Genomic DNA, 26,337 nt, shown 5'->3' on the forward strand with positions numbered 1-26,337 from the left:
GTCTTGCCAGAAGGGTGCTTTACACTACAGTTTTTTAAACTGCAACATTAACACCTCTCCTTCAGAGTGCAGACACTGTACTTCCCATCTCCAGGACTCAAGTCCGGCCTGCCGGTTTCCCTGAATCCCTTCATAAATGTTACTTTGCTCACACTCCAACAGCACGTCAAGTATTAAAAACCATTTGTCTCCATTCACTCCTATCAAACACGCTCATGCATGCCTGCTGGAAGTCCAAGCCCCTCGCACACAAAACCTCCTTTACCCCCTCCCTCCAACCTTTCCTAGGCTGACCCCTACCCCGCCTTCCTTCCACTACAGACTGATACACTCTTGAAGTCATTCTGTTTCGCTCCATTCTCTCTACATGTCCAAACCACCTCAACAACCCTTCCTCAGCCCTCTGGACAACAGTTTTGGTAATCCCACACCTCCTCCTAACTTCCAAACCACGAATTCTCTGCATTATATTCACACCACACATTGCCCTCAGACATGACATCTCCACTGCCTCCAGCCTTCTCCTCACTGCAACATTCATCACCCATGCTTCACATCCATATAAGAGCGTTGGTAAAACTATACTCTCATACATTCCCCTCTTTGCCTCCAAGGACAAAGTTCTTTGTCTCCACAGACTCGTAAGAGAACCACTCACCCTTTTCCCCTCATCAATTCTATGATTCACCTCATCATGAAATTTCATAGACCCATCCGCTGACACGTCCACTCCCAAATATCTGAATACATTCACCTCCTCCATACTCTCCCTCCAAACAGATATCCAATCTTTCATCACCTAATCTTTTTGTTATCCTCATAACCTTACTCTTTCCTGTATTCACTTTTAATTTTCTTCTTTTGCATACCTTACCAAATTCATCTACCAACCTCTGCAACTTCTCTTCAGAATCTCCCAAGAGCACAGTGTCATCAGCAAAGAGCAACTCTGACAACTCCCACTTTATGTGTGAATCTTTATCTTTTAACTCCACGCCTCTTGCCAAGACCCTCGCATTTACTTCTCTTACAACCCCATCTATAAATATTAAACAACTACGGTGACATCACACATCCTTGTCTAAGGCCTAGTTTTACTGGGAAATAATCTCCCTCTTTCCTACATACTCTAACTTGAGCCTCACTATCCTCATAAAAACTCTTCACTGTTTTCAGTAACCTTCCTCCTACACCATACACCTGCAACATCTGCCACATTGCCCCCCCTATCCACCCTGTCATACGCCTTTTCCAAATCCATAAATGCCACAAAAACCTCTTTAGCCTTATCTAAATACTGTTCACTTATATGTTTCACTGTAAACACCTGGTCCACACACCCCCTACCTTTCCTAAAGCCTCCTTGTTCATCTGCTATCCTATTCTCAGTCTTACTCTTAATTCTTTCAATAATAACTCTACCATACATTTAACCAGGTATACTCAACAGACTTATCCCCCTATAATTTTTGCACTCTCTTTTGTCCCCTTTGCCTTTATACAAAGGAACTATGCATGCTCTCTGCCAGTCCCTAGGTACCTTACCCTCTTCCATACATTTATTAAATAATTGCACCAACCACTCCAAAACTATATCCCCACCTGCTTTTAACATTTCTATCTTTATCCCATCAATCCCGGCTGCCTTACCCTCTTTCATTTTACCTACTGCCTCACGAACTTCCCCCACACTCACAACTGGCTCTTCCTCACTCCTACAAGATGTTATTCCTCCTTGCCCTATACACGAAATCACAGCTTCCCTATCTTCATCAACATTTAACAATTCCTCAAAATATCCCCTCCATCTTCCCAATACCTCTAACTCTCCATTTAATAACTCTCCACTCCTATTTTTAACTGACAAATCCATTTGTTCTCTAGGCTTCCTTAACTTGTTAATCTCACTCCAAAACTTTCTTATTTTCAACAAAATTTGTTGATAACGTCTCGCCCACTCTCTCATTTGCTCTCTTTTTACATTGCTTCACCACTCTCTTAACCTCTCTCTTTTTCTCCATATACTCTTCCCTCCTTGCATCACTTCTACTTTGTAAAAACTTCTCATATGCTAACTTTTTCTCCCTTACTACTCTCTTTACACCATCATTCCACCAATCGCTCCTCTTCCCTCCTGCACCCACCTTCCTGTAACCACAAACTTCTGCTGAACACACTAACACTACATTTTTAAACCTACCCCATACCTCTTCGACCCCATTGCCTATGCTCTCATAAGTATGTGCTGAAAATTCCAATGACTGTAACACTACAATAAAGTGACTGGAATTCTTACCTGCAGTCTGGGATTACTTTAGCTAATGTGATAGGCTGGTAATTTCAGACTGTGTGAATCCAGATCACTCAAAATACTCAAAATCCGATAAAAATTATAAGGCGTGTTATTGTACACTAAAAAACTATGGTAAGATGTTTTTTCCAGCTTTCAACATATACCATTCATCAATGTTCCCTCAAAATATTTTCACCCTGAGCATATTGGCAAGTTTTAAAAAAGTTAAGTTATTATTAATTTCATGAGGAAGCACCAAACCTATAAGGGTCAGACAATGTTTGGGGAATGGGAGTAAACAAGTTTGATCTGAGGAAGGAGAGAGTATTTACAATTCTTTGGATCAAGAGCCCTTAGCATCAAGGCACACCCTTCTCCTCCCCATCCAAAGGTTAAAAGCGTAGAACTTAAATGTTTTATTTTTTTACCATCAACTGGTTGAGAAAACTGTAGCTAGCTACTAACCATGAATAATATGTTGATCATTAAGAACTTCAATGCTAGACACAGATGGATTTGATATGACTTCGACGTCAGACTCTCGCCGTACACAAGATGATGCCTCACTGCACACGCTCACACTCTCACTAGATTCTCCCAAATATGAAACCGATGAATCTGTTCCTGAAGTGACAACATGCGACTGGTAAAATAATAAAGTGTTCTTCGCCTTAACAATAACACAGGAATCAAAACAATTTGCAAGAAAAAGATAGTGTATAGTGTAGTTTTAACCCTTAAACTGTAGTGGGAACTTTTCCAGTAGTCTGGTGGGCAGGTTTTTATACAGTATAATATGTAAAATAAGAACATTAGAATTGAGGAGTACTGCAGATGGCTTACTGGCTCATGGTAAGTATGTCCTTCTCACACCTAATTACAGTGGACCCCCGGTTTACGATATTTTTTCATTCCAGAAGTATGTTCAGGTGCCAGTACTGACCGAATTTGTTCCCATAAGGAATATTGTGAAGTAGATTAGTCCATTTCAGACCCCTAAACATACACGTACAAACGCACTTACATAATTGGTCGCATTGGGAGGTGATCATTAAGCAGGGGTCCACTGTATTCTCATTCATACATCTATCTAACTTATGTGCTGAAAAATTTATTGCTATGCTGAAGAGTAGTGGAATGAGGTGACAGGCTGGTGATCCCACACTGGGTTCCAATCCCAATCACTTTGCTGTATTGTCTAACCTGTTTTTGCAGCTACTACATGAAGAATTGGCTTTAATGATGTTACTTGAAAGTTTGATGATCTGTGAGGGAGATGTCATGTTTGAGAGCAGCATGTAATGTAACCCCATTGCCAGTGCAGTATAAATTTTTATTTTTTAAACACGTCAGCTGTTTCCCACGAGGCAGTGTGACCCAAAAAGAAAGAAAGAAAACTTTCATCATTCAATACTTTCACCATCACTCATACGTAATCATGGTCTTCACAGAGGCGCTCAGATACAACAGCTTAGACGTCCCTCCAAACTGCCAATATCCCAAACCCCTCCTTTAAAGTGTATAAATTACTAAATGTAAAAAGGAGAAAATACTTTCATCATCACTGTCTTGCCAGAAGGGTGCCGACACTACAGCTTAAAAAATACAACATATCAACACCCCTAATACTATCAAGTTACTGTTTATGCCTCATAATATATCACTGTCACACCATAACTCACTAAACACCCTGCAAGATGGAGCAAGAAGCACAGGTACATTTTCATTCACTGCATGTCAAATTTCCGCATAACATTCAAGGTATTCACCCGATGTACTTCATAAACCACAGAACAGGTGGGGGTTGAACCCACAGCGAGCGAGTCATAAAACTCCAGGCTGGTACGACTCGTTTGCCATGGGTTCAAATCCCATCCATTCCGTGGTTTGTTTGCAATTGTGTTATTACAATTTTGTGAGTCACATGTGGAGGAATTTACAGGCATTTTGATTTATACTTTGTTAAAAAATATTTGCATCATCTACAAATATTATTGTGCAGTTTGTTAATTGTCCCATTAGCATATTTTGACCCATCTGGATCATATTATATAACTTCCAGTGAGCAAGGGGGTAGTAACCCCTTCTCCGGTATAAATTACCAAATTTAAAAAGAGAAACTTTTGTTTTTCTTTTTAGGTCACCCTACCTCGGTGGGAGACAGTCGGTTCGTTGAAAAAAAAAAATATATATACAGTGGACCCCCGCTTAACGATCACCTCCCAATGCGACCAGTTATGTAAGTGTATTTATGTAAGTGCGTTTGTACGTGTATGTTTGGGGGTCTGAAATGGACTAATCTACTTCACAATATTCCTTATGGGAACAAATTCGGTCAGTACTGGCACCTGAACATACTTCTGGAATGAAAAAATATCGTTATCCGGGGGTCCACTGTATATGTAACTCACTGCCCTTAAATTTTTTTTATTTTATTATTAACACATCGGCCATTTCCCACCAAGGCAGGGTGACCCGAAAAAGAAAACCTCTCATCATCATTCACTCCACCACTGTCTTGCCAGAGACATGCTTACACTACAGTTATAAATCCTCATTAAAATTTATTTGTGTATGTTTATAAAGCCCAGTCCCCCAGGCAAATGTACATTGCATGTTATGCCCAGTTTAAGGGTTAAAGGCCAAAACATTAACCCAAATATAGAACCCAAAGATAAATATGTACATAAACTGACTAAGGGAAACAAATCATGATAATAAATGGGCGTGTCTGTAGAGACTGCTTGATCAACATAAAAAAAACTTATTATAAATCACAACACAAAAAAGTGGGTAATAATGGTGGTAAAATTACTGACAGTATGTTAGGTTCAAGGACACAAGTGTGACATTTTATTGTGGCAATGTTTCGCACTCCAGGAGCTTTGTCAAGCTATTACCAGCTTGACAAAGCTCCTGGAGAGAAAAACGTTGCCACAATAAAATGTTACATTAGTTTTGTCTGTGCCCTTGTATCTAACACAACAAAAAAGTGTCGAGTAGATTGTCTTTTACAATAAGTGTAAAACATTCACTCGTCTCTTAATTATACACACATACCCAAGCTATGCTACTTGGTAGAATAAATGATGAAGATAAATAAAAAATTCAATAGCACAGGCAGGGTTGAAAAGCATCGACATACCAGCAGGGGAGGCTCAAGATGACGGTATATACAGTAGACCCCTTGTATCCACAGGGGACAATTCCAAGACCTACCATGGATACCCGAAACTGTGGATAGTAGCGAACCCTACATATAAATTGCTATTCATTTACATACGTGTGATAGTTTAATTGATAAATTATGCACAAGAAGTCAAGAATTAGCAAGTTTTCGCTGGTGGAAATTACCTCACGGCTTTTGTGCTCTGGGGTCATTACTTTCGGACCACGGTAAACTGCATACAACTGAAACAGAATCCGCAGATACGCAGGTTCTACTATAGATTGAAGCTTCGCACTGGAACATGCAGACTCTTTACAATGGTGGCTTTAACATGAGGATATACAGAGGGAAGCTTGTAATAGTGTTGGTAGAATTACTGACAATATGTTAGGTAAAAGGAGACAGATGCAACTACAGGTGCTCCTTGACTTAAAATATTTTGACTTCATGATGTTGCAAAAGCAATTACTTAGGAGATGGAACTTAAAATAATTACCCAGCCTGAAGGTGGCAAATCCCTAACTTGCATTCATTTATTTTATTTTCAATACTGGTATTTAGTTAGTCACAGTAATTATTTGTTTACTTATTCAGTGATAGTTATTAAGTTAGTATATCGTATTTATTTTTGACTTACGGTGGGTTCGTCGGAACATAACCCCATCATGAGTCAAGGAGTGCCTGTAATGTGGCATTTTATTGTGGCAATGTTTTGCTCTCCAGGAGCTTTGTCAAAGTGCTTGGTGAGTGAAACGTTGCCACAATAAAACATCACATTAGTTGAACATGTGTCCTTTACCTAACAGAGAGAAGCTTACCACCCAAACATGCCACACACATGCTGGACAATATTTCTTCGATGTAAAATAAGTCAAGAAGGGTGAGACCCCTCCTTGTACCACAGCAGAGAAATATACGGATCTTAAAGGTACGTATTTTTGTGAACACTCCATTAAGCCCTCGCACACTATTATCCATAAAGAAATAACATTATTCATATAGAAATACCAGTGAAAATGGAAAAAATACCTAAGCCATTTCTGCCAATTCCTCTGAAGATGTGAAAGCACATGAAAGCACTCAGGTGCTTTTCCTATTTTCACCGTGGTATTTTTACACATTTGCAATCACACATTTACTGCGATTTCTTCCACTGCTATTTACTTTAGGAAGGTGGTATTAATTTATAATTTACTAAAGACTAACAAAATCCATTTTTAAAAGACAATGCATCTCAAAACAGTTTGATTGTACAATGTCAACTTTAGCTAAGCTAGAGAACGAAAAGGTTTCTAAACTTGAAATGGGCAGCAAGTGTTATGAAATTCATTTTTGTCCAAGTTTTATTAAAGAACAACAAGGCACAATATTGTGACCAGAACAATACACAAATAACCCATATAGGAGAGAGGAGCATACCACAGTGCTGCAGTCTGACTTGGTGTTGATATTCACATTACTGCGAATTTGATTCTTTTAGCAGTGTTACTGACATATAAGGCATATGACAGAAGTATCATAATAGGTAAATAAGTAATTTTATTCAAGGGTTAATTATAATCTTACTTTATGCTAAAGCATAACACAAAGCCTGCCTTAGACCCTGACCTTCAGCATATAAGGCGCAGGATGATTTTCAAACGTTTTGTGGGGAAAAAAAAAAAGACATGCCTTATATGTTGGAAAATATGATACATTATATTTATGAAAAGCACTAAACCCATGTGGGGGCATTCAGTGTAAGTGGTGGTGGAGGCTTGATCTTCCATATGCAAGCATAAGATATACTATTTGCTGTACCTCCCTGGATTTTTTTCGTCTTCGTCTTGAATAGCTAAGAAACCATTTTTTGTTCTGACTTGCAAAATCGTAATGACACAACTGCAAACGAACCACAGAAAAGGTGGGGTTCAAACCCACGTCAAGCGAGTCCTGAAACTCCAGGCACGTTCCACGCCTCATTTTTGTTTTACCTGCTAGATGAGTTTCTCCCCTGGAGCCTGATTTGTGTGTTATTGCTTGATCTATGAGTGTGCTACAGAGTAGACCTCTTGCGTCGTACACAGCAGAGGATGGCACAGCAGGATGATCCACCTTCTCCACACGAACCACAATGCCACCACCGCAGTTGGGGCATTTCAGTGCACTGGAACCTGAGTAAGTTATTATTAATGATGTCTGCAATTTAGTAGAAAGTATCAACATACAGGACCTTAATTTACAAATATCCCAAGTTAGTACAAACAGGCCAATTAGGATGCAACCTGACTTGTTGAAAAAAAAAAAATCAACTTACGATATTTTCAGCTTAAGATGGGTTTATTGGAATGTAACCCCATCATAAGTTGAGGAGCACCTGTATTCCATTAATAAAGCACAATATTTAGTGAGTATGGCCTGGGAACGAAGATTTATAAATGAAAATGAGTAACACTAATGAAATACAAAAATTTAGGGAAACAAGAGCGAAACTCACCATCAGGCTGAATGGCTAAGTCTCGAGAGAACTGAGTGTCGCACTTGAGGCACATCATGGCTGAGTGCAGCATCTCCTGCAGGGTATTTCTTTCCAGAATGGGTGTTAGAACTTGCATCAAACTCTGTATGACAAAAAATAAAAACCAGTAATGAAAATAATCATTAAGAAATGATACAAAAAATACAGTAGCCATAAATTATACTGTATACAGAATACAGTGACTAAGAGGGTATATATTTTTTTCCAAATTATACATTATATTGTATACAGAATATAATGACTAAGAGGGTACTGTCCGAGTGTTTGTTAAATAAAAAAATATATGTTAAAAATAGGAAAAAAAGCACTAAAGTACAAAGCAATATACACAATTTACAGATGTATTGCAATAAGCAACGAAAATAAAGGATGATGAGGTTAATCATAGAATTGATGAGGGAAAAAAGGTGAGTGGTGCGTTGAGGTATATGTGGAGTCAAAAAACGTTATCTATGGAGACAAAGAAGGGAATGTATGAAAGTATAGTAGTACCAACACTCTTATATGGATGTGAAGCTTGGGTAGGAAATGCAGCAGCGAGGAGACGGTTGGAGGCAGTGGAGATGTCCTGTTTAAGAGCAATGTGTGGTGTAAATATTATGCAGAAAATTCGGAGTGTGGAAATTAGGAGAAGGTGTGGAGTTAATAAAAGCATTAGTCAGAGGGCAGAAGAGGGGTTGTTGAGGTGGTTTGGTCATTTAGAGAGAATGGATCAAAGTAGAATGACATGGAAAGCATATAAATCTATAGGGGAAGGAAAGAGGGGTAGGGGTCGTCCTCGAAAGGGTTGGAAAGAGGGGGTAAAGGAGGTTTTGTGGGCGAGGGGCTTGGACTTCCAGCAAGCGTGCATGAGCGTGTTAGATAGGAGTGAATGGAGACGAATGATACTTGGGACCTGACGATCTGTTGGAGTGTGAGCAGGGTAATATTTAGTGAAGGGATTCAGGGAAACCGATTATTTTCATATAGTCGGACTTGAGTCCTGGAAATGGGAAGTACAATGCCTGCACTTTAAAGGAGGGGTTTGGGATATTGGCAGTTTGGAGGGATATGTTGTGTATCTTTATACGTATATGCTTCTAAACTGTTGTATTCTGAGCACCTCTGCAAAAGCAGTGATAATGTGTGAGTGTGGTGAAAGTGTTGAATGATGATGAAAGTATTTTCTTTTTGGGGATTTTCTTTCTTTTTTGGGTCACCCTGCCTTGGTGGGAGACGGCCGACTTGTTGAAAAAAAAAAAAAAAAAATAGTACAATTTGCTCAGTGGATTTTGCTCATACAGTGGACCCTCGCCTAACGAATGCATCGCATAACGTTAAATTCGCCTAACGATACATTTAAACGCTAATATTTTGCCTCAGCTAATGCTAAAAAACTCGCCTAACGATATTTGTTCTTGGGTACCAATTAATATCGTTATGTGAGGGGTCCACTGTATTTTTAAATAAGTCCCTTGTCTAAAAGGTTTACTTTACTTTATTTAATTTCTTTTTTTAAAACACTGGCTGTCTCCCACCAAGGCCGGGTGTCCTGAAAAAGATTCACTTTCACCATCACCCACACTATTACTGTAAAAAAAAAAAAAAAAGTAAGAAAGAACGTGAAGACTGTACCTGATAATCAGGAGTGTCAAGGATGTATGTTCTTGTCTTGTAGGCAGGTCTTATAGTGTCGAAGGTGACAAGAATCCTGTGAGGCGACGACGACAGTAACTCTACGCTCTCAATGCACCGCAACTCCCACTGGTAAAGACAAGTACTATGTCAGTAAATACACATGGGACTTTTAGATAAAGATACTTTATTTCAGTACGATACAATTATTGTACAGTGAAGAATGACATTTAGGTGTGTGTGCAGGAAGCCCCTTAATATGCAGAGCATTTCGGGCAAACTTGAGATTAATAAGGGAATGTCTAATTGATTGCTTATATATAGTCTCTTTGGTGGTTGTAAAAATAAAATTGGGAGTTATAATGAATACAAGAGAATTCAATATCCTATTAGTACATGCTACATGGCTTTTACTGAGTTCTATAAGTACAGTATGAGACATTATATATCATCAGGTCTCAAATAGTGCAAGTGTAATTTGGATTTATTGCAAAATTAATTCATGCTAGATTTTCACCCCAAACTCTTCAAATCGTGTGCAAAAATTACACATAATTTGAATAGTATGAATCTGAATAATGTGACTGCTTCACAGGGTTCATTTTTTGCACAAATTGAGACCTAGTTGTACTCAATAATGAGCACATATACATGAAGTTCTTTCTTTCTTTCAACACACCGGCCGCATCCCACCAGGGCAGGGTGGCCCAAAAAGGAAAACGAAAGTTTCTCTTAAATTTAGTAATTTATACGGGAGAAGGGGTTACTAGCCCCTTGCTCCCGGCATTTTAGTCGCCTCTTACAACATGCATGGCTTACGGAGGAAGAATTCTGTTCCACTTCCCCATGGAGAATACATGAAGTTACCTACTTTTTAAGTTTCAGTGAGTATATACAGTGGTGCCCCGAGTTTCATACAGCTCCCAACTCGAACAATTATGTAGGTGTGTTATTGTAAGTGCTTTTGTAAGTGTATTTTTGGGGGTCTGAAACGGACTAATTTAAATTACATTCCTTGTGGGAACAAATTTGTTCGGTAACGACACTCGAACAGCCGTCTGGAATGAATTATGGCTGAAACTCAGGGTACCACTGTACTAAGTAATCACTATAGATTTTAACCCTTAAACGGTCCAAACGTATATATACGTTTTTTCAACATCTGAAAGTATGTAAAAAAATGTAGATCTCTTTTGTTTTACATTTGAAAACGTGTAAAAAAACTTTTATCTATATTTTTTTTGTTATATTTGAAAATATGTAAAAAAAAGTAGATCTACTTTTGTAGCTACGAATTTGAACGTCGATCTGTTTGGACCGTTTAAGGGTTAAGACATAAGCTCTAGCTCCGGTTCTTAGTCTCGACTCCTATATATTCTCTTGAACCTCTGTACTGAGACACTTCCATTATCATTACTCAGCTCATTTTACTTCATTTTTTTTGTTTGACTTAAATGGCCATCTCCCACCAAGGTAGGGTGACCCAAAGATGAAAACATTTATTCTTACACAGATAAAATGCTTCTCTGTGGCTCACTTGGGCGTGTAATTAAAAACTATGGCTCCTCGTTCTTTCTTATATCCCTGGTAGTTTTTTTTACATACATTGATACACAAATAACCCACACATAGGAGAAATGTTTCTCACAATTATATCACATAAATGTTAAACCTAAAACCCAATCTAACTTTATTATTTTTTAAATACACTACCTAACAGAATACTCCATTCTACTGAATGTACAACAGTGCATACAACCATATGACCTGTCTTTGTAATACTCACTTGTGCTTTATAGTAATCTGTTTACATTAAAGTTTTATCACTGATTTCATCATTGCTTAGTTAATCTTAAGTTAATTTTAAGCCAGCCCGTAATGCTATGCATAGTATAAGTGGCTTTGGCATGCTGCTCTTATCTGTATTTTTTGTACCTCTGTATGTGTGCTCAAATTTTTAAATAAATAAATAAATAAATAAATAAATAAATAAATAAATAAAGTGGGTTATTTGAGTATTGTTTCAGCTGTGGTGTTCTGCCTTTTCATTCTGTGAAGACTACTTAAGGCTGAGACGCTTAAGTTTTACAAGTCCGGTACATACCCTGAAGAGAGTTCTGGTTGTGATGCTGTGCTTTTCCTTGAAAAATACATTTGTGACAGCGAGGATAACATCGTCTACGGATTTACTGGATGGAACATGTTCCTCTCCCTCCTTCAAAGTCGTTTCAAATGGCGGCTGATCTTCAGTCTCTTTCTGAGCAAGGACACGGTGCACTTCATCTTTCTCGTCTGTTTGGCAAAATACAAGAATATACAAATAAAAAAGGGAGGGAGCTATATGAGCAACATTAGTAAATAAAGCTGTTTTTTACAAGAAAGGAGGGCCCCGTTTGTACGGTTCTGGGGTTCTCAACCCCATGCGGCAAGTGAAAATTGCTGGAGGATGGAAAAGTGTGTTTCATTATGGAATGCATAATGCCTGATAATGTGCTTTTACTTTTGTATATTAAGTGCTCAATACAGCTAGGCATAAAAAACAAAAAATTCCTAGAAACAGGAAGTATACTGCCTGCACTTTAAAGGAGGGGCTTGTGATACTGGCAGTTTGGAGGGACATCTAAACTGTCACATCTCAGCGTCTCTGCAAAGACAGTGATTATGTACGTGTGATGGTGAAAGTGTTGAATGATGATGAAAGCTTTTTCTTTCTTTTGGGGTTTTTCTTTCTTCTTGGGTCACACTGCCTCGGCGTGAAACGGCCGACGTGTTAAAAAAAATACAGTATTTACCCTAAAATATGGTGCTTGTCACCCTACCCTTATGCACCTATTGTGCAAACATGGTGAAAAAGTGGTAAAAGCACCGAACATAATGAACGATGGCTTATCTGAACGTCAACAAAACAAGGAACACTGAAAAGAGGTGCTGTATGCACAGGGCCATCCTGTGCAATTGTTAAATTCAAAGGTGATTTATTGGGTTTAATTTGATTACATGAGGGTCATTAATGCTGCATTTCACCTGTACACCACCTGTCAAGAATACTTTAATACTTAAAATAAGGAATGTAGTAAACTCTCAGCCTATATGACATACAGTATACAAAACTACACTTTCAGAATTATTAAAACTCAAATCTTCAACTCTGGAGAACACACTTTTTTTTTTTAATACATAGGCTGTCTCCCACCAAGATAGGGTGGCCTGACAAAGAAGAAACACTTGTACCATCACGCACTCCATCACCGTCTTGCCAGAGGTGTGGCAACACTATAGTTCAGATGATGCCCCTCCAAACTGCAAACATCTCCACCCCTCCTTCAGAATGCAGGCACTGTACTTCCCACCTCCAGGACTCAAGTCCGGCTAACCGGTTTTCCCTGAATCTCTTCACAAAATGTCACCTTTTTCTCACTCCAACAGCTCGTCAAATACCAAAAACCATTTGCCTTCACTCACTCTCACACCTGACTGATGATTCATTATTTACCTGCAATTTAAAGATAAAACTTTAGTCAATGTTTTCATCATCCAAACAAGAGACAGACTGCTTATAAATGACCATAATTTTTAAAGGGGTGGACCGGTAAGCCAGCGGAAGGCCTCGGTCAGATGACCAAAAGCTCCAAAGGCGGGTCATCATCTGACTAAGACCCGCGTCAGGAAACATTTGTCCTGTTTCCTGACGAACCTTACCTAACCTAACCTAATCATCCAAACAATTTTTTTTTAACCCGTAAACGGTCCAAGCAGATCTAAGATCTACGTTTTTTTTACATATTTTCAAATAGTATAACAAAGAAAAAAAAAAAAGTAGATCAAAGTTTTTTTACACATTTTCAAATGTAAAAAAACAAAAAGAAGATCTACTTTTTTTTACATACTTTCAAATGTTGAAAAAACGTATATATACGTTTGGACCGTTTACGGGTTAAATAACACATCAGTCATTTCTCACCGAGGCAGGATGATCCGAAAAAGAAAAAAACACTTTCATCACTCACACCGTCACTGCCTGGCCTGACAACATTACAGTTCAAAAACTGCAATATATATAAAAACCATTTGCCTCAACTTGCTCCTATCTAACACGGTCACGCACGCTTGCTGGAAGTATAAGCCTCTTGCACACAAAACTAATTTTTTTCAACACTGGCTGTATCCCACTGAGGCAGGTGATCTACAAAGAAAAACTAGCTCTTTTTACATTTAGTACAGTGGACCCCCGGTTAACGATATTTTTTCACTCCAGAAGTATGTTCAGGTGCCAGTACTGACCGAATTTGTTCCCATAAGGAATATTGTGAATTAGATTAGTCCATTTCAGACCCCCAAACATACACGTACAAACGCACTTACATAAATACACTTACATAATTGGTCGCATTCGGAGGTAATCGTTATGCGGGGGTCCACTGTAATTTATACAGGGAAAGAGGTTACTAACCCCTTGTTCCCGGCATTTAAGTCACCTCTTATGACAAGCATGATTTACGGAGGAAGGCTCCTAACCCATTACCCCATGAGAAAGCCATGGTATTGTTATTTTAATAGTTTAATTCTGTACAAAAAAATTGCATCCAAACTAATAATGTAACCTACCTTCACTACCACTCTGTGATGGGGACACATCCTGCGACGACCTCCGAGAAAAGTTCGAGCTTCCCTTATAGAAACTAGACTCCATACTTGACTCCATACTTGGTTGATCACTAGTCTTCACACTGAGAATATCACTAGCAGAAGGATTGTCTTCAGGAGTGCTCTCCTTATCAATGTGATCAGAGGGACTGCTAGCAAGCAAGTCTTCCTTCCTAGTGTCTAACTCTTCTCTTTGGTCACTATCTTCATTTGTGTCTGTGTTGACTAGAATAGTAATATCACTTTGAGCACCTGGTGTCCCTGACTGTGTTTTGGACTGCAGAATTTCCTCCAGCAATCGATCACTCTGCTCTAGGGCAGATGTTCTGGATATAAAAGATTATGTTAGCTCTATAAAATAAAATTTGGGTTAGAGATACAGTGGACCCCCGGTTAACGATATTTTTTCACTCCAGAAGTATGTTCAGGTGCCAGTACTGACCGAATTTGTTCCCATAAGGAATATTGTGAAGTAGATTAGTCCATTTCAGACCCCCAAACATACACATACAAACGCACTTACATAAATACACTTACATAATTGGTCACATTCGGAGGTAATCGTTATGCGGGGGTCCACTGTATATAAATTGGTAAAAACTAGGGAACGGGTGGGGTTTGAACCATGGCAAGTGAGTCCTAAAACTCTAGGCCAGTGCGTTACATGGTTTGTTTACAATTGCTATTATGATTTCCTGAGTCATAATATAGAACTTCTAGTATTGGATTTAAACCTCAAAGATCAGCAACTTGTATCTGGAGAGCAGCAAATATGGTGCTAATATATTTTACTAACGAACATTAAAAACTTTTATTTTTTTTTTTTATTTTTTTTTTTTCAACAAGTTGGTCGTCTCCCACCGAGGCAGGGTGACCCAAAAAAGAAAGAAAATCCCCAAAAAGAAAATACTTTCATCATCATTTAACACTTTCACCACACTCACACATTATCACTGCTTTTGCAGAGGTGCTCAGAATACAACAGTCTAGAAGCATACACATATAAAGATACACAACATATCCCTCCAAACTGCCAATATCCCAAACCCCTCCTTTAAAGTGCAGGCATTGTACTTCCCATTTCCAGGACTCAAGTCTGACTATATACATTAGAATAATCCCAGACTGAAAATATAAAGGTAAGACTTTTTTTTTTACAGTATTACCCATTTTCCATTAAGGTAGGGTGACATGAAGGAAGAAACATTAACCATTACTCAGCTAATAGATGTCTTCAGTACAGGGACATCACAATACAAATGATCAACCAAACTAGCTCATCTCTGCTTATCCTTCACAGCGTACGTTCTGTGAAGTTCTATCTCAATAAATGAAGTGTATAAGAAAAGGATGAAATCAGCTTACCTCATGGTAGTCTTGAGGGTGTGGGAAGTAAGTGCCTCAGCAACAGTGTAGGTGATCCTGGAAGGGAAGGTAGGGCCTGAAGTCAAGGTGAGGCTTGTAGTCACGTTGAGGGGTGGAGCATCTGCAATATTGTACATGAACGGTATACAGTACTGGTATGATGAAGAATTAAGATGCTTGTGCAACATCTGGGTATCTTTCTTTGTCTATGTTCAGCCATCCATTGGTTTTCTGTATTGTATTGATAAATATACAAATAACCTGCACATAGGAGAGAGTAACTTACGACGACATCATAAGCTCCTCTCTCCTATGTGTGGGTTATCTGTGTATTGTTCCAGTCACGTTACTGTGCCTTTTTGTTATTTGTACTGCTAAAGCCACTGGAGGGCAAAATGTCTATAAATAAAGATACCCACATGTTGCACAAGTGTCTAATTCTTAAGAATATGCAATGCTCTAAAACAACACCCATTTTATTAAGAATACTTGTGTATAAATCTAGGTAGTAGGTTGGTAGACAGCAACTGCCCAGGAAGGTACTACCGTCCTGCCAAGTGAGTGTAAAACAAAAGCCTGTAATTGTTTTACATGATGGTAGGATTGCTGGTGTCCTTTTTTCTGTTTAATGAACATGCAAGATTTCAGGTATGTCTTGCTACTTCTACTTACACTTAGGTCACACTACACATACATGTACAAGCATATATTTACACACCCCTCTGGGTTTTCTTCTATTTTCTTTCTAGTTTTTTTTTTCAACAAGCAGGCCGTCTCCCACCGAGGCAGGGTGACCCAAAATAGAAAGAAAATCCCCAAAAAGAAAATACTTTCATCATCATTCAACACTTTCACCTCACTCACACATTATCACTGTTTTTGCAGAGGTGCTCAGAATACAACAGTTTAGAAGCATCTGCGTATAAAGATACACAACATATCCCTCCAAACTGCCAATATCCCAAACCCCTCCTTTAAAGTGCAGGCATTGTACTTCCCATTTCCAGGACTCAAGTCCGACTATATGAAAATAACCGGTTTCCTTGAATCCCTTCGCTAAATATTACCCTGCTCACACTCCAACAGATCGTCAGGTCCCAAGTACCATTCGTCTCCATTCACTCCTATCTAACACGCTCACACACGCTTGCTGGAAGTCCAAGCCCCTTGCCCACAAAACCTCCTTTACCCCCTCTCTCCAACCCTTTTGAGGATGACCCCTACCCCTCCTTCCTTCCCCTATAGATTTATATGCTTTCCATGTCATTCTACTTTGATCCATTCTCTCTAAATGACCAAACCACCTCAACAACCCCTCTTCTGCCCTCTGACTAATGCTTTTATTAACTCCACACCTTTTCCTAATTTCCACACTCTGAATTTTCTGCATAATATTTACACCACACATAGCCCTTAGACAGGACATCTCCACTGCCTCCAACCGTCTCCTCACTGCTGCATTTACCACCCAAGCTTCACATCCATATAAGAGTGTTGGTACTATACTTTCATACATTCCCTTCTTTGCCTCCATAGATAAAGTTGTTGAGGTGGTTCGGACATGTAGAGAGAATGGAGCGAAACAGAATGACTTCAAGAGTGTATCAGTCTGTAGTGGAAGGAAGGCGGGGTAGGGGTCGGCCTAGGAAGGGTTGGAGGGAGGGGGTAAAGGAGGTTTTGTGTGCGAGGGGCTTGGACTTCCAGCAGGCATGCGTGAGCGTGTTTGATAGGAGTGAATGGAGACAAATGGTTTTTAATACTTGACGTGCTGTTGGAGTGTGAGCAAAGTAACATTTATGAAGGGATTCAGGGAAACCGGCAGGCCGGACTTGAGTCCTGGAGATGGGAAGTACAGTGCCTGCACTCTGAAGGAGGGGTGTTAATGTTGCAGTTTAAAAACTGTAGTGTAAAGCACCCTTCTGGCAAGACAGTGATGGAGTGAATGATGGTGAAAGTTTTTCTTTTTCGGGCCACCCTGCCTTGGTGGGAATCGGCCGGTGTGATAATAAAAAAAAAAAAAAAAAATATACCTCAACGCACCACTCACCTTTTTTCCCTCATCAATTCTATGATTAACCTCATCCTTCATAAATCCATCCGCCGACACGTCAACTCCCAAGTATCTAAAAACATTCACTTCTTCCATACTCCTCCTCCCCAATTTGATATCCAATTTTTCTTCATCTAAATCATTTGATACCCTCATCACCTTACTCTTTTCTATGTTCACTTTCAACTTTCTACCTTTACACACATTCCCAAACTCATCCACTAACCTTTGCAATTTTTCTTTAGAATCTCCCATAAGCACAGTATCATCAGCAAAAAGTAACTGTCAATTCCCATTTTGAATTTGATTCCCCATAATTTAATCCCACCCCTCTCCCGAACACCCTAGCATTTACTTCTTTTACAACCCCATCTATAAATATATTAAACAACCATGGTGACATTACACATCCCTGTCTAAGACCTACTTTTACCGGGAAGTATTCTCCCTCTCTTCTACACACCCTAACCTGAGCCTCACTATCCTCATAAAAACTCTTTACAGCATTTAGTAACTAACCACCTATTCCATATACTTGCAACATCTGCCACATTGCTCCTCTATCCACTATCATATCATATATCACAGTTATTGTTCTTGTTTATTTCCTCTTATCTCCATGGGGAAGTGGAACAGAATTCTTCCTCTGTAAGCTATACGTGTTGTAAGAGGCAACTAAAATGCCGGGAGCAAGGGGCTAGTAACCCCTTCTCCTGTATATATTACTGTATGTAAAAGGAGAAACTTTCGTTTTTCCTTTTGGGCCGCCCCACCTCGGTGGGATACAGCAGGTGTGTTGAAAGAAAGAGACTTGTGTATAAACAGTGACAGGTCTAAATATTCTGAAATTATTATTCCCTTTGATCATCATTTCTATGGCAGTGATTATTATTATTATTTACAGGCTGGCCATCTCCCACCAAGGTAGAGTGACCCAAAAATGAAACACATTCACTATCACTCATTCAACAGCTGTTTTGACAGAAGTGTGTGCAGATATCACAATTGAGATTACCCTTTGAATTGCAACACGACTGCCCACCCACTCACCCTACCCTTTGAACTGCAACACGACTGCCCACCCACTCACCCTACCCTTTGAATTGCAACACGACTGCCCACCCACTCACCCTACCCTTTGAACTGCAACACAACTGCCCACCCACTCACCCTACCCTTTGAATTGCAACACGACTGCCCACCCACTCACCCTACCCTTTGAACTGCAACACGACTGCCCACCCACTCACCCTACCCTTTGAATTGCAACACGACTGCCCACCCACTCACCCTACCCTTTGAACTGCAACACGACTGCCCACCCACTCACCCTACCCTTTGAACTGCAACACAACTGCCTACCCACTCACCCTACCCTTTGAACTGCAACACAACTGCCTACCCACTCACCCTACCTTTTGAACTGCAACACGACTGCCCATCCTACCCTTTGAACTGCAACACAACTGCCCACCCACTCACCCTACCCTTTGAACTGCAACACAACTGCCTACCCACTCACCCTACCCTTTGAACTGCAACACAACTGCCTACCCACTCACCCTACCCTTTGAACTGCAACACAACTGCCTACCCACTCACCCTACCCTTTGAACTGCAACACAACTGCCTACCCACTCACCCTACCTTTTGAACTGCAACACGACTGCCCACCCTACCCTTTGAACTGAAAACACGACAACCCACCCACCCACCCTTCAGGGGTGGGGCGAGTGGGCCAGCATGTAAGCCACTGGGCCAGCTGACTACAATGGGATTCATCTGACTAGATATATTTATACACCACAGGGAGGTTAGAATGAGTCCCATAACCACAAATAACAGCTTTGAGGGGACTTGAGCTAGAGTTTGTCACAGCCACGCTGGCAGGAGATTCATCTGTAAAAATTTGCATTTGTGGTCACAGTGGTGCCCATGCTAACCTCCCTATGGTGTATAAATATACCTAATTGGATAAATCTTATTGTAGTCAGCTGGCCCAGTGGCTTATGTATTGGACTGGAGTTTTACCGCTCACTTGCCACAAGTTCAAGCCCCATCTGTACAGTAGTTTGTTTGTAATTGTGTCATTATGACCCTTCAGGGTGCAGGTGTTGTACTTCTCACCTCTAGGACTGCAACACTCCCACCCTTCCATCAGTGCATTCACAGTTCACTGCTTAATCTTTTCCCTCACATAATCATTTCATCTTTACACAGACAAAATTACAAGACAATTAAAACTACAAATATTTTGTCTTATTACCTGATTAATACCATAATAAAGATCTATCTGAGGCCATATATAAATTGAGAGTACTTTTTTTTTGACCTACCATCCAGCAATGACACTGTCAGTGGTGTTCCCATTCTCTCCAAGATATCATTGTCTGCCACATGTATACTGTCACTGTCTATATTCTCACTATCAGGATCTGTGATGGCTATGTGTCGAGTGCGTTTCTTCCTCGATTTTCTGCGGGGATGTCCATTGCCTGGGTAGTGAGATTATTCCACGTTTGAAATTTGTTAGGATTAGCAAAGGATGTTAAGGGTATCAATCATCATTAGTACATATCAAAGTGTGTCAACTCACTAAATACAAGAGGGACTACATATACAGTATCTGTTTTTGGTGTTCCACATTTTCCTTGGCTTTCAACCGAGCCATTGCTCAACCTGCTGGTGACAATCGCTGGCAAGTGGAATATAATGAACAATGGCTCTATTTGAAGCCAATGAATATGTGGAACATCAAAAGCAGGTGCTGTATATGTGGCATTCTCCTGTATGCACTAGAATAATCAACTCAACCTACCTTCTAGTATGACAATGTTTGTCTAGCTAGTTCCCCTGTATACCTTCACATATATTACCTTGCACATGTTTCAGCAGTTATTCAAGTTCACAAAAACTTGTTCCTAATCACATGAATTTCTCACATTCTCTCACACACAGACACACTCACCTCTCCACTTACATACACACACCCACCTTTCTCCCTTCATCTATTCTGAGGTTCACCTCTTTCATATAACCTTCTAATGACATATCCCAAATATTTAAATACATTTACTTACTCTATACTCAATTCCTTCAATCTGATATTCAATCTATCATTGCCAAGGCCTTTTATTACTCTCATTGCTCTTTTCCATGTTCACTTTTAATTTCCTCCTCATACATATCCTACCAAATTCAGCCACCAAACTATATAATGTTTCTTCGGACTCTCCCAAGAGAAATGTCATCAGCGGAGACTAATTGAAAATCCCCACACTGTATCTGATCCAGCATTTTCTAAGCCCACACCATTTTCCACATCCTAGCATATTTCTTGCAAACATCCAAGCATCTCTTTGCAACACCGTAGCATATCTCTTGCCAGCATACCAAACCATACCCTAGCCGGGATTGAACCCGCGGTCAGAGAGTCTCAAAACTCCAGCCCGTCGTGTTAGCCACTAGACCAGCTAGCCACAACAAGATTCGTCCAACTAGGTATATTTCTACACCATAGGAAGGTTAGCACAGGCACCACTGTGACCACAAATGCAAGTCATGTTAACGGCAGTGAGGGGGACTTGAGCTAGAGTTCGTCACGGCCACGCTAGCTGGAGATTCGTCTGTAAAAACTTGCATTTGTGGTCACAGTGGCGCCTGTGCTAACCTTCCTATGGTGTAGAAATATACCTAGTTGGACGAATCTTATTGTGGCTAGCTGGTCTAGTGGCTAATGCAACGGGCTGGAGTTTTGAGACTCTCTGACTGCGGGTTCAATCCCGGCCGGGGTATGGTTTGTTTGCAATCGTGTCATTACGATTTCGTGAGTCATGTTGATGGCAGTGAGGGGACCTGAGCTAGAGTTCGTCACGGCCACGCTAGCTGGAGATTCGTCTGTAAAAACTTGCATTTGTGGTCACAGTGGTGCCTGTGCTAACCTTCCTATGGTGTAGAAATATACCTAGTTGGACGAATCTTATTGTGGCTAGCTGGTCTAGTGGCTAAAGCGACGGGCTGGAGTTTTGAGACTCTCTGACCGCGGGTTCAATCCCGGCCGGGGTATGGTTTGTTTGCAATTGTGTCATTACGATTTTGTGAGTCTTGCCAGCATTCTAGCATCTCTCTTGCCAACATCCTAACATCTCTCTTGCCAACATCATAGTATCTCTCTTGCTAACATCCTAGCTTATCTCTTGCCAACATCCTAGCATCTCTCTTGCCAACATCCTAGCATCTCTCTTGCCAACACCTTAACATTCACTTTTACAACCCCATCTATAAACATGTTAACAACCATAGAAATGTAATGCATCCTTGTCTAAGTAGTACTTTAAAGAACATAAAAGGCACAATACCTGATTGGAACAACACACAAATAACCCGCACATAGGACAGAGAAGCTTACGACGACATTTCGGTCTGACTTGGACCATTTACAAAGTCACACCAACACACTAATATATATTAGAGGGGGATAGGGACTGTGACTTTGTAAATGGTCCAAGTCAGACCGTTATTGTAAGCTATTCTCTATGTGTGGGTTATCTGTGTGTTTTACCATTCTGAACACTACATCAGTGTCTCCAGCCTTCTCATTGCAACAAAATCCATGCCTCACACCCACACAAGGAGTCCACCAAAGTAATAGAGCAAGATGAATGTAACAATACCCTCATGCAATATACGAATAAGCACACAATGGTAATCTTACCTGAGCTTTTGACCGATGTAGATAAGGACTCTTGCACTAAACTCTCCGGTTGGGGTTCGAATGAATCAGTCTGCATGAGGCTCGTTTCTTGTGGTGAATACAGAGGCTGTGAGAGTAATCCTGATGCAGTATATAAAGGATCAACTGGAGAACAAAGGGAGAGTGAAGAGAGCGATGAGAGAAGTTCTGGTGAATATGAGAATCCATCTTGTACACTAGTGATGCCAACCTCTTCACATTCCTGACTTGAAAGGGCTTGACCATCAAATACCACCTGCAATTAAATGTTGATATCAACAAATTTCCCGTGAATATGTTTATTTTACAACCCATGCAGCGAGGAGGCAGCTGGAGGCAGTGGAGACGTCCTGTCTAAGGACAATGTGTGGTGTAAATATTATGCAGAGAATTTGTAGTGTGGAAATTAGGAGAAGGTGTGGAGTTACTAAAAGTATTAGCCAGCGGGCTGAAGGGGGGCTGTTGAGGTGGTTTGGTCATTTAAAGAGAATGGAACTAAGTAAGATGGCTTGAAGAGCATATAAATCTGTAGAAGGAAGGCGAGGTAGGGGTTGTCCCCGAAAAGGTTGGAGGGAGGGGGGTAAAGGTTTTTTGGGTGAGGGGCTTGGACTTCCAGCAAGCGTGCACGAGCGTCTTAGACAGGAGTGAATGGAGACGAATGGTTTTAGGGACCTGATGAGCTGTTGGAGTGTTGGCAGCGTAATATTTAGTTAAGGGATTCTGGGAAACTGGTTAGCCGGACTTGAGTCCTGGAAATGGGAAGTACAATGCCTGAACTTTAAAGGAGAGGTTTGGGATATTGGCAGTTTGGAGGGATGTCTAAGCTGTAGTGTCTGAGTGCATCTGCAAAAACAGTGATTATGTGTGAGTGATGGTGAAAGTGTTGAATGATGATGTAAGTTTTTTTTCTTTTTGGGTCACCCAGCCTCGGTGTGAAACGGCCAATGTGTTAAAAAAAAAAATGTTTATTTTATTAATACACATCAGCTGTTTCCCACTGAGGCAGGGTGACCCATAAAAGAAAGAAAAAACTTTCATCATCATTCAACACTTTCATCACCATTCACTCCATCATTGTCTTGCCAGGTGCACCTACACTACAGTTAAAAAGACTGCAACATGTCCCCACCCTTCCTTCAGAGTGCAAGCATTACACTAACCACCTCCAGGACTCAAGTCCAACTAACCAACAGCATGTCAAGTCATAAAAACCACTTATCTCCACTTACTCCTATCTAAAATGCTCTCACACACTTCCTGGATATCTACATATTCAAGGCAAGCTATAAACCAGTACAGGTGCTCCTTGACTTACGATATTTTGACTTTATGACAGTGTGAAAGTTATGACTTTGTAGATGAAAATTAAGATAATTACCCAGCATGAAGGCAGCAAGTCCCTAACTTGTATTGATTAGTTACAGCAATTATGTGTTAACTTACTCAGTAATTATTTTTTTTTCTCAACACATTGGCTGTCTCCCACCAAGACAGGGTGACATCATTAACACATAATCACTGTCTATGCAGAGGCGCTCAGATACAACAGTTTAGATGTCATAAAGTTGGTAGAATTACCGACAATATGTAAAGTAAAAGGACACAAGTGCAACTAATGTGACATTTATTGTGGCAATGTTTCACTCTCCAGGAGCTTTATCAAGCCAATGGTTTGATAAAGCTCCTGGAGAGCGAAGCGTTGCCACAATAAATGTCACATTAGTTGCACTTGTGTCCTTTTAGTTTAGATGTCACTCCAAACAGTCAATATCACAAACCCCTCCTTTAAAGTGCAGGCATTGTACTTCCCACCTCCAGGACTCAAGTCCTGACTTATGGTGAGTTCAAAGGAAGGTAACCTCATTGCAAATCAAGGAGCACCTGAATAGACTATAACATACAGTACCTTATGGTTAGCAGTTGCAGGATTTAAGTATCTGATAGTGTGACTTCTGTAATTAATATCCCAGGTGATGGGGTTACCAGTGATCTTGAGATTTCTTAACTGAGGCAAGGCACCGAGGGGAGTGAGGACGTCCTTCATGCTTAGCACGTTGTCACGCAGATCTAGCTCCTCAATGTTTTTCATTTCTTGTAAACCTGCAAACATATATATACCATTTTTTTTTTAACACGTCAGCCAATTCCTGAGGCAGGATGACCCACAAGAAAGAAAAACCCCCCAAAAGAGAAAAAACTCTCATCATTCAACACTTTCACCATCATTCATATATAATCACTGTCTTTACAGAGGCCCTCATGTAAGAGTTTAGAAGGCCATCCAAACTGACAATATCCCGAATATCACAATAAAACAAAGTAGGAATTTCAATAAAGGTAGAGTATATAGTAATGACAAATGTATATATGACACTTGTGTGATTCTATTTTTTTAATAACACATGAGCTGTTTCCCACCAAGGCAGGGTGACCTGAAAAGGAAGAAACACTTTCATCATCACTCACTCCATTACCGTCTTGCCAGAGGTGTGTCAACACTACAGTTTAAAAACTGCAACATCAACACCCTTCCTTCAGAGCACAGGCAATGTACTTCCCACCTCCAGGACTCGAGTCCAGCTAACTCGTTTCCTTGAACTCCTATATAAATGTTACCTTGCTCACACTTTAACAGCACATCAACTCATTAAAACCATTTGCCTCTGCTTGTGCAGTGTTAGGTAGTTAGCAGCTTTAAGAAAGTTAAAGATAACTAAGAAAGTCCTAGGTAGACAGCAACCACCCAGGGAGGTACTACCGTCCTGCCAAGCGAGTGTAAAATGGAAACCTGTAATTGTTTTACATGATGGTAGGATTGCTGGTGTCTTTTTTCTGTCTCATAAACATGCAAGATTTCAGTATGTCTTGCTACTTCTACTTACACTTAGGGCACACTACACATACATGTTTTTTTTTTTTTTTTTCAACAAGTCGGCCGTCTCCCACCGAGGCAGGGTGACCCAAAAAAAGAAAGAAAATCCCCAAAAAGAAAATACTTTCATCATCATTCAACACTTTCACCACACTCGCACATTATCACTGTTTTTGCAGAGGTGCTCAGAATACAACAGTCTAGAAGCATACACATATAAAGATACACAACATATCCCTCCAAACTGCCAATATCCCAAACCCCTCCTTTAAAGTGCAGGCATTGTACTTCCCATTTCCAGGACTCAAGTCCGACTATATGAAAATAACCGGTTTCCCTGAATCCCTTCACTAAATATTACCCTGCTCACACTCCAACAGATCGTCAGGTCCCAAGTACCATTCATCTCCATTCACTCCTATCTAACACGCTCACGCACGCTTGCTGGAAGTCCAAGCCCCTTGCCCACAAAACCTCCTTTACCCCCTCTCTCCAACCCTTTCGAAGACGACCCCTACCCCGCCTTCCTTCCCCTATAGATTTATATGCTTTCCATGTTATTCTACTTTGATCCATTCTCTCTAAATGACCAAACCACTTCAACAACCCCTCTTCTGCCCTCTGACTAATACTTTTATTAACTCCACACCTTCTCCTAATTTCCACACTCCGAATTTTCTGCATAATATTTACACCACACATTGCCCTTAAACAGGACATCTCCACTGCCTCCAACCGTCTCCTCGCTGCTGCATTTACATACATGTACAAGCATATATATACACACCCCTCTGAGTTTTCTTCTATTTTCTTTCTAGTTCTTGTTCTTATTTATTTCCTCTTATCTCCATGGGGAAGTGGAACAGAATTCTTCCTCCGTAAGCCATGTGTGTTGTAAGAGGCGACTAAAATGCTGGGAGCAAGGGGCTAGTAACCCCTTCTCCCGTATAAATTACTAAATTTAAAAAGAGAAACTTTCGTTTTTCTTTTTGGGCCACCCTGCCTTGGTGGGATACGGCTGGTTTGTTGAAAGAAGAAAAGAAAGAACTAAGAAAGTGTCATTTACAGGAAAAGGTGTCT

At 40.3% G+C, this 26,337-nt stretch overlaps 1 protein-coding gene across 7 annotated transcripts in view; it reads right to left on the reverse strand.

The window, feature by feature from the left end:
* Nucleotides 1–26,337, reverse strand: part of LOC128703929 (serine/threonine-protein kinase 11-interacting protein) — a gene marked incomplete at its 3' end in the record, with an annotated part of 68,222 nt that overhangs the window by 12,970 nt on the left and 28,915 nt on the right. For 5 of the 7 annotated variants that reach the window (XM_070104869.1, XM_070104870.1, XM_070104866.1 and 2 more), the window contains 10 exon segments: nucleotides 2,759–2,917; nucleotides 7,436–7,615; nucleotides 7,939–8,062; nucleotides 9,595–9,723; nucleotides 11,699–11,886; nucleotides 14,200–14,564; nucleotides 15,604–15,724; nucleotides 19,990–20,148; nucleotides 22,368–22,641; nucleotides 24,292–24,485. In XM_070104869.1, coding sequence (XP_069960970.1) covers nucleotides 2,759–2,917; nucleotides 7,436–7,615; nucleotides 7,939–8,062; nucleotides 9,595–9,723; nucleotides 11,699–11,886; nucleotides 14,200–14,564; nucleotides 15,604–15,724; nucleotides 19,990–20,148; nucleotides 22,368–22,641; nucleotides 24,292–24,485 — 1,893 coding nt within the window. 7 annotated transcript variants of the gene reach the window in all.

This window comes from Cherax quadricarinatus, chromosome 95 (assembly GCF_038502225.1).
Source record: "Cherax quadricarinatus isolate ZL_2023a chromosome 95, ASM3850222v1, whole genome shotgun sequence".
Lineage (NCBI taxonomy): Eukaryota > Metazoa > Arthropoda > Malacostraca > Decapoda > Parastacidae > Cherax > Cherax quadricarinatus.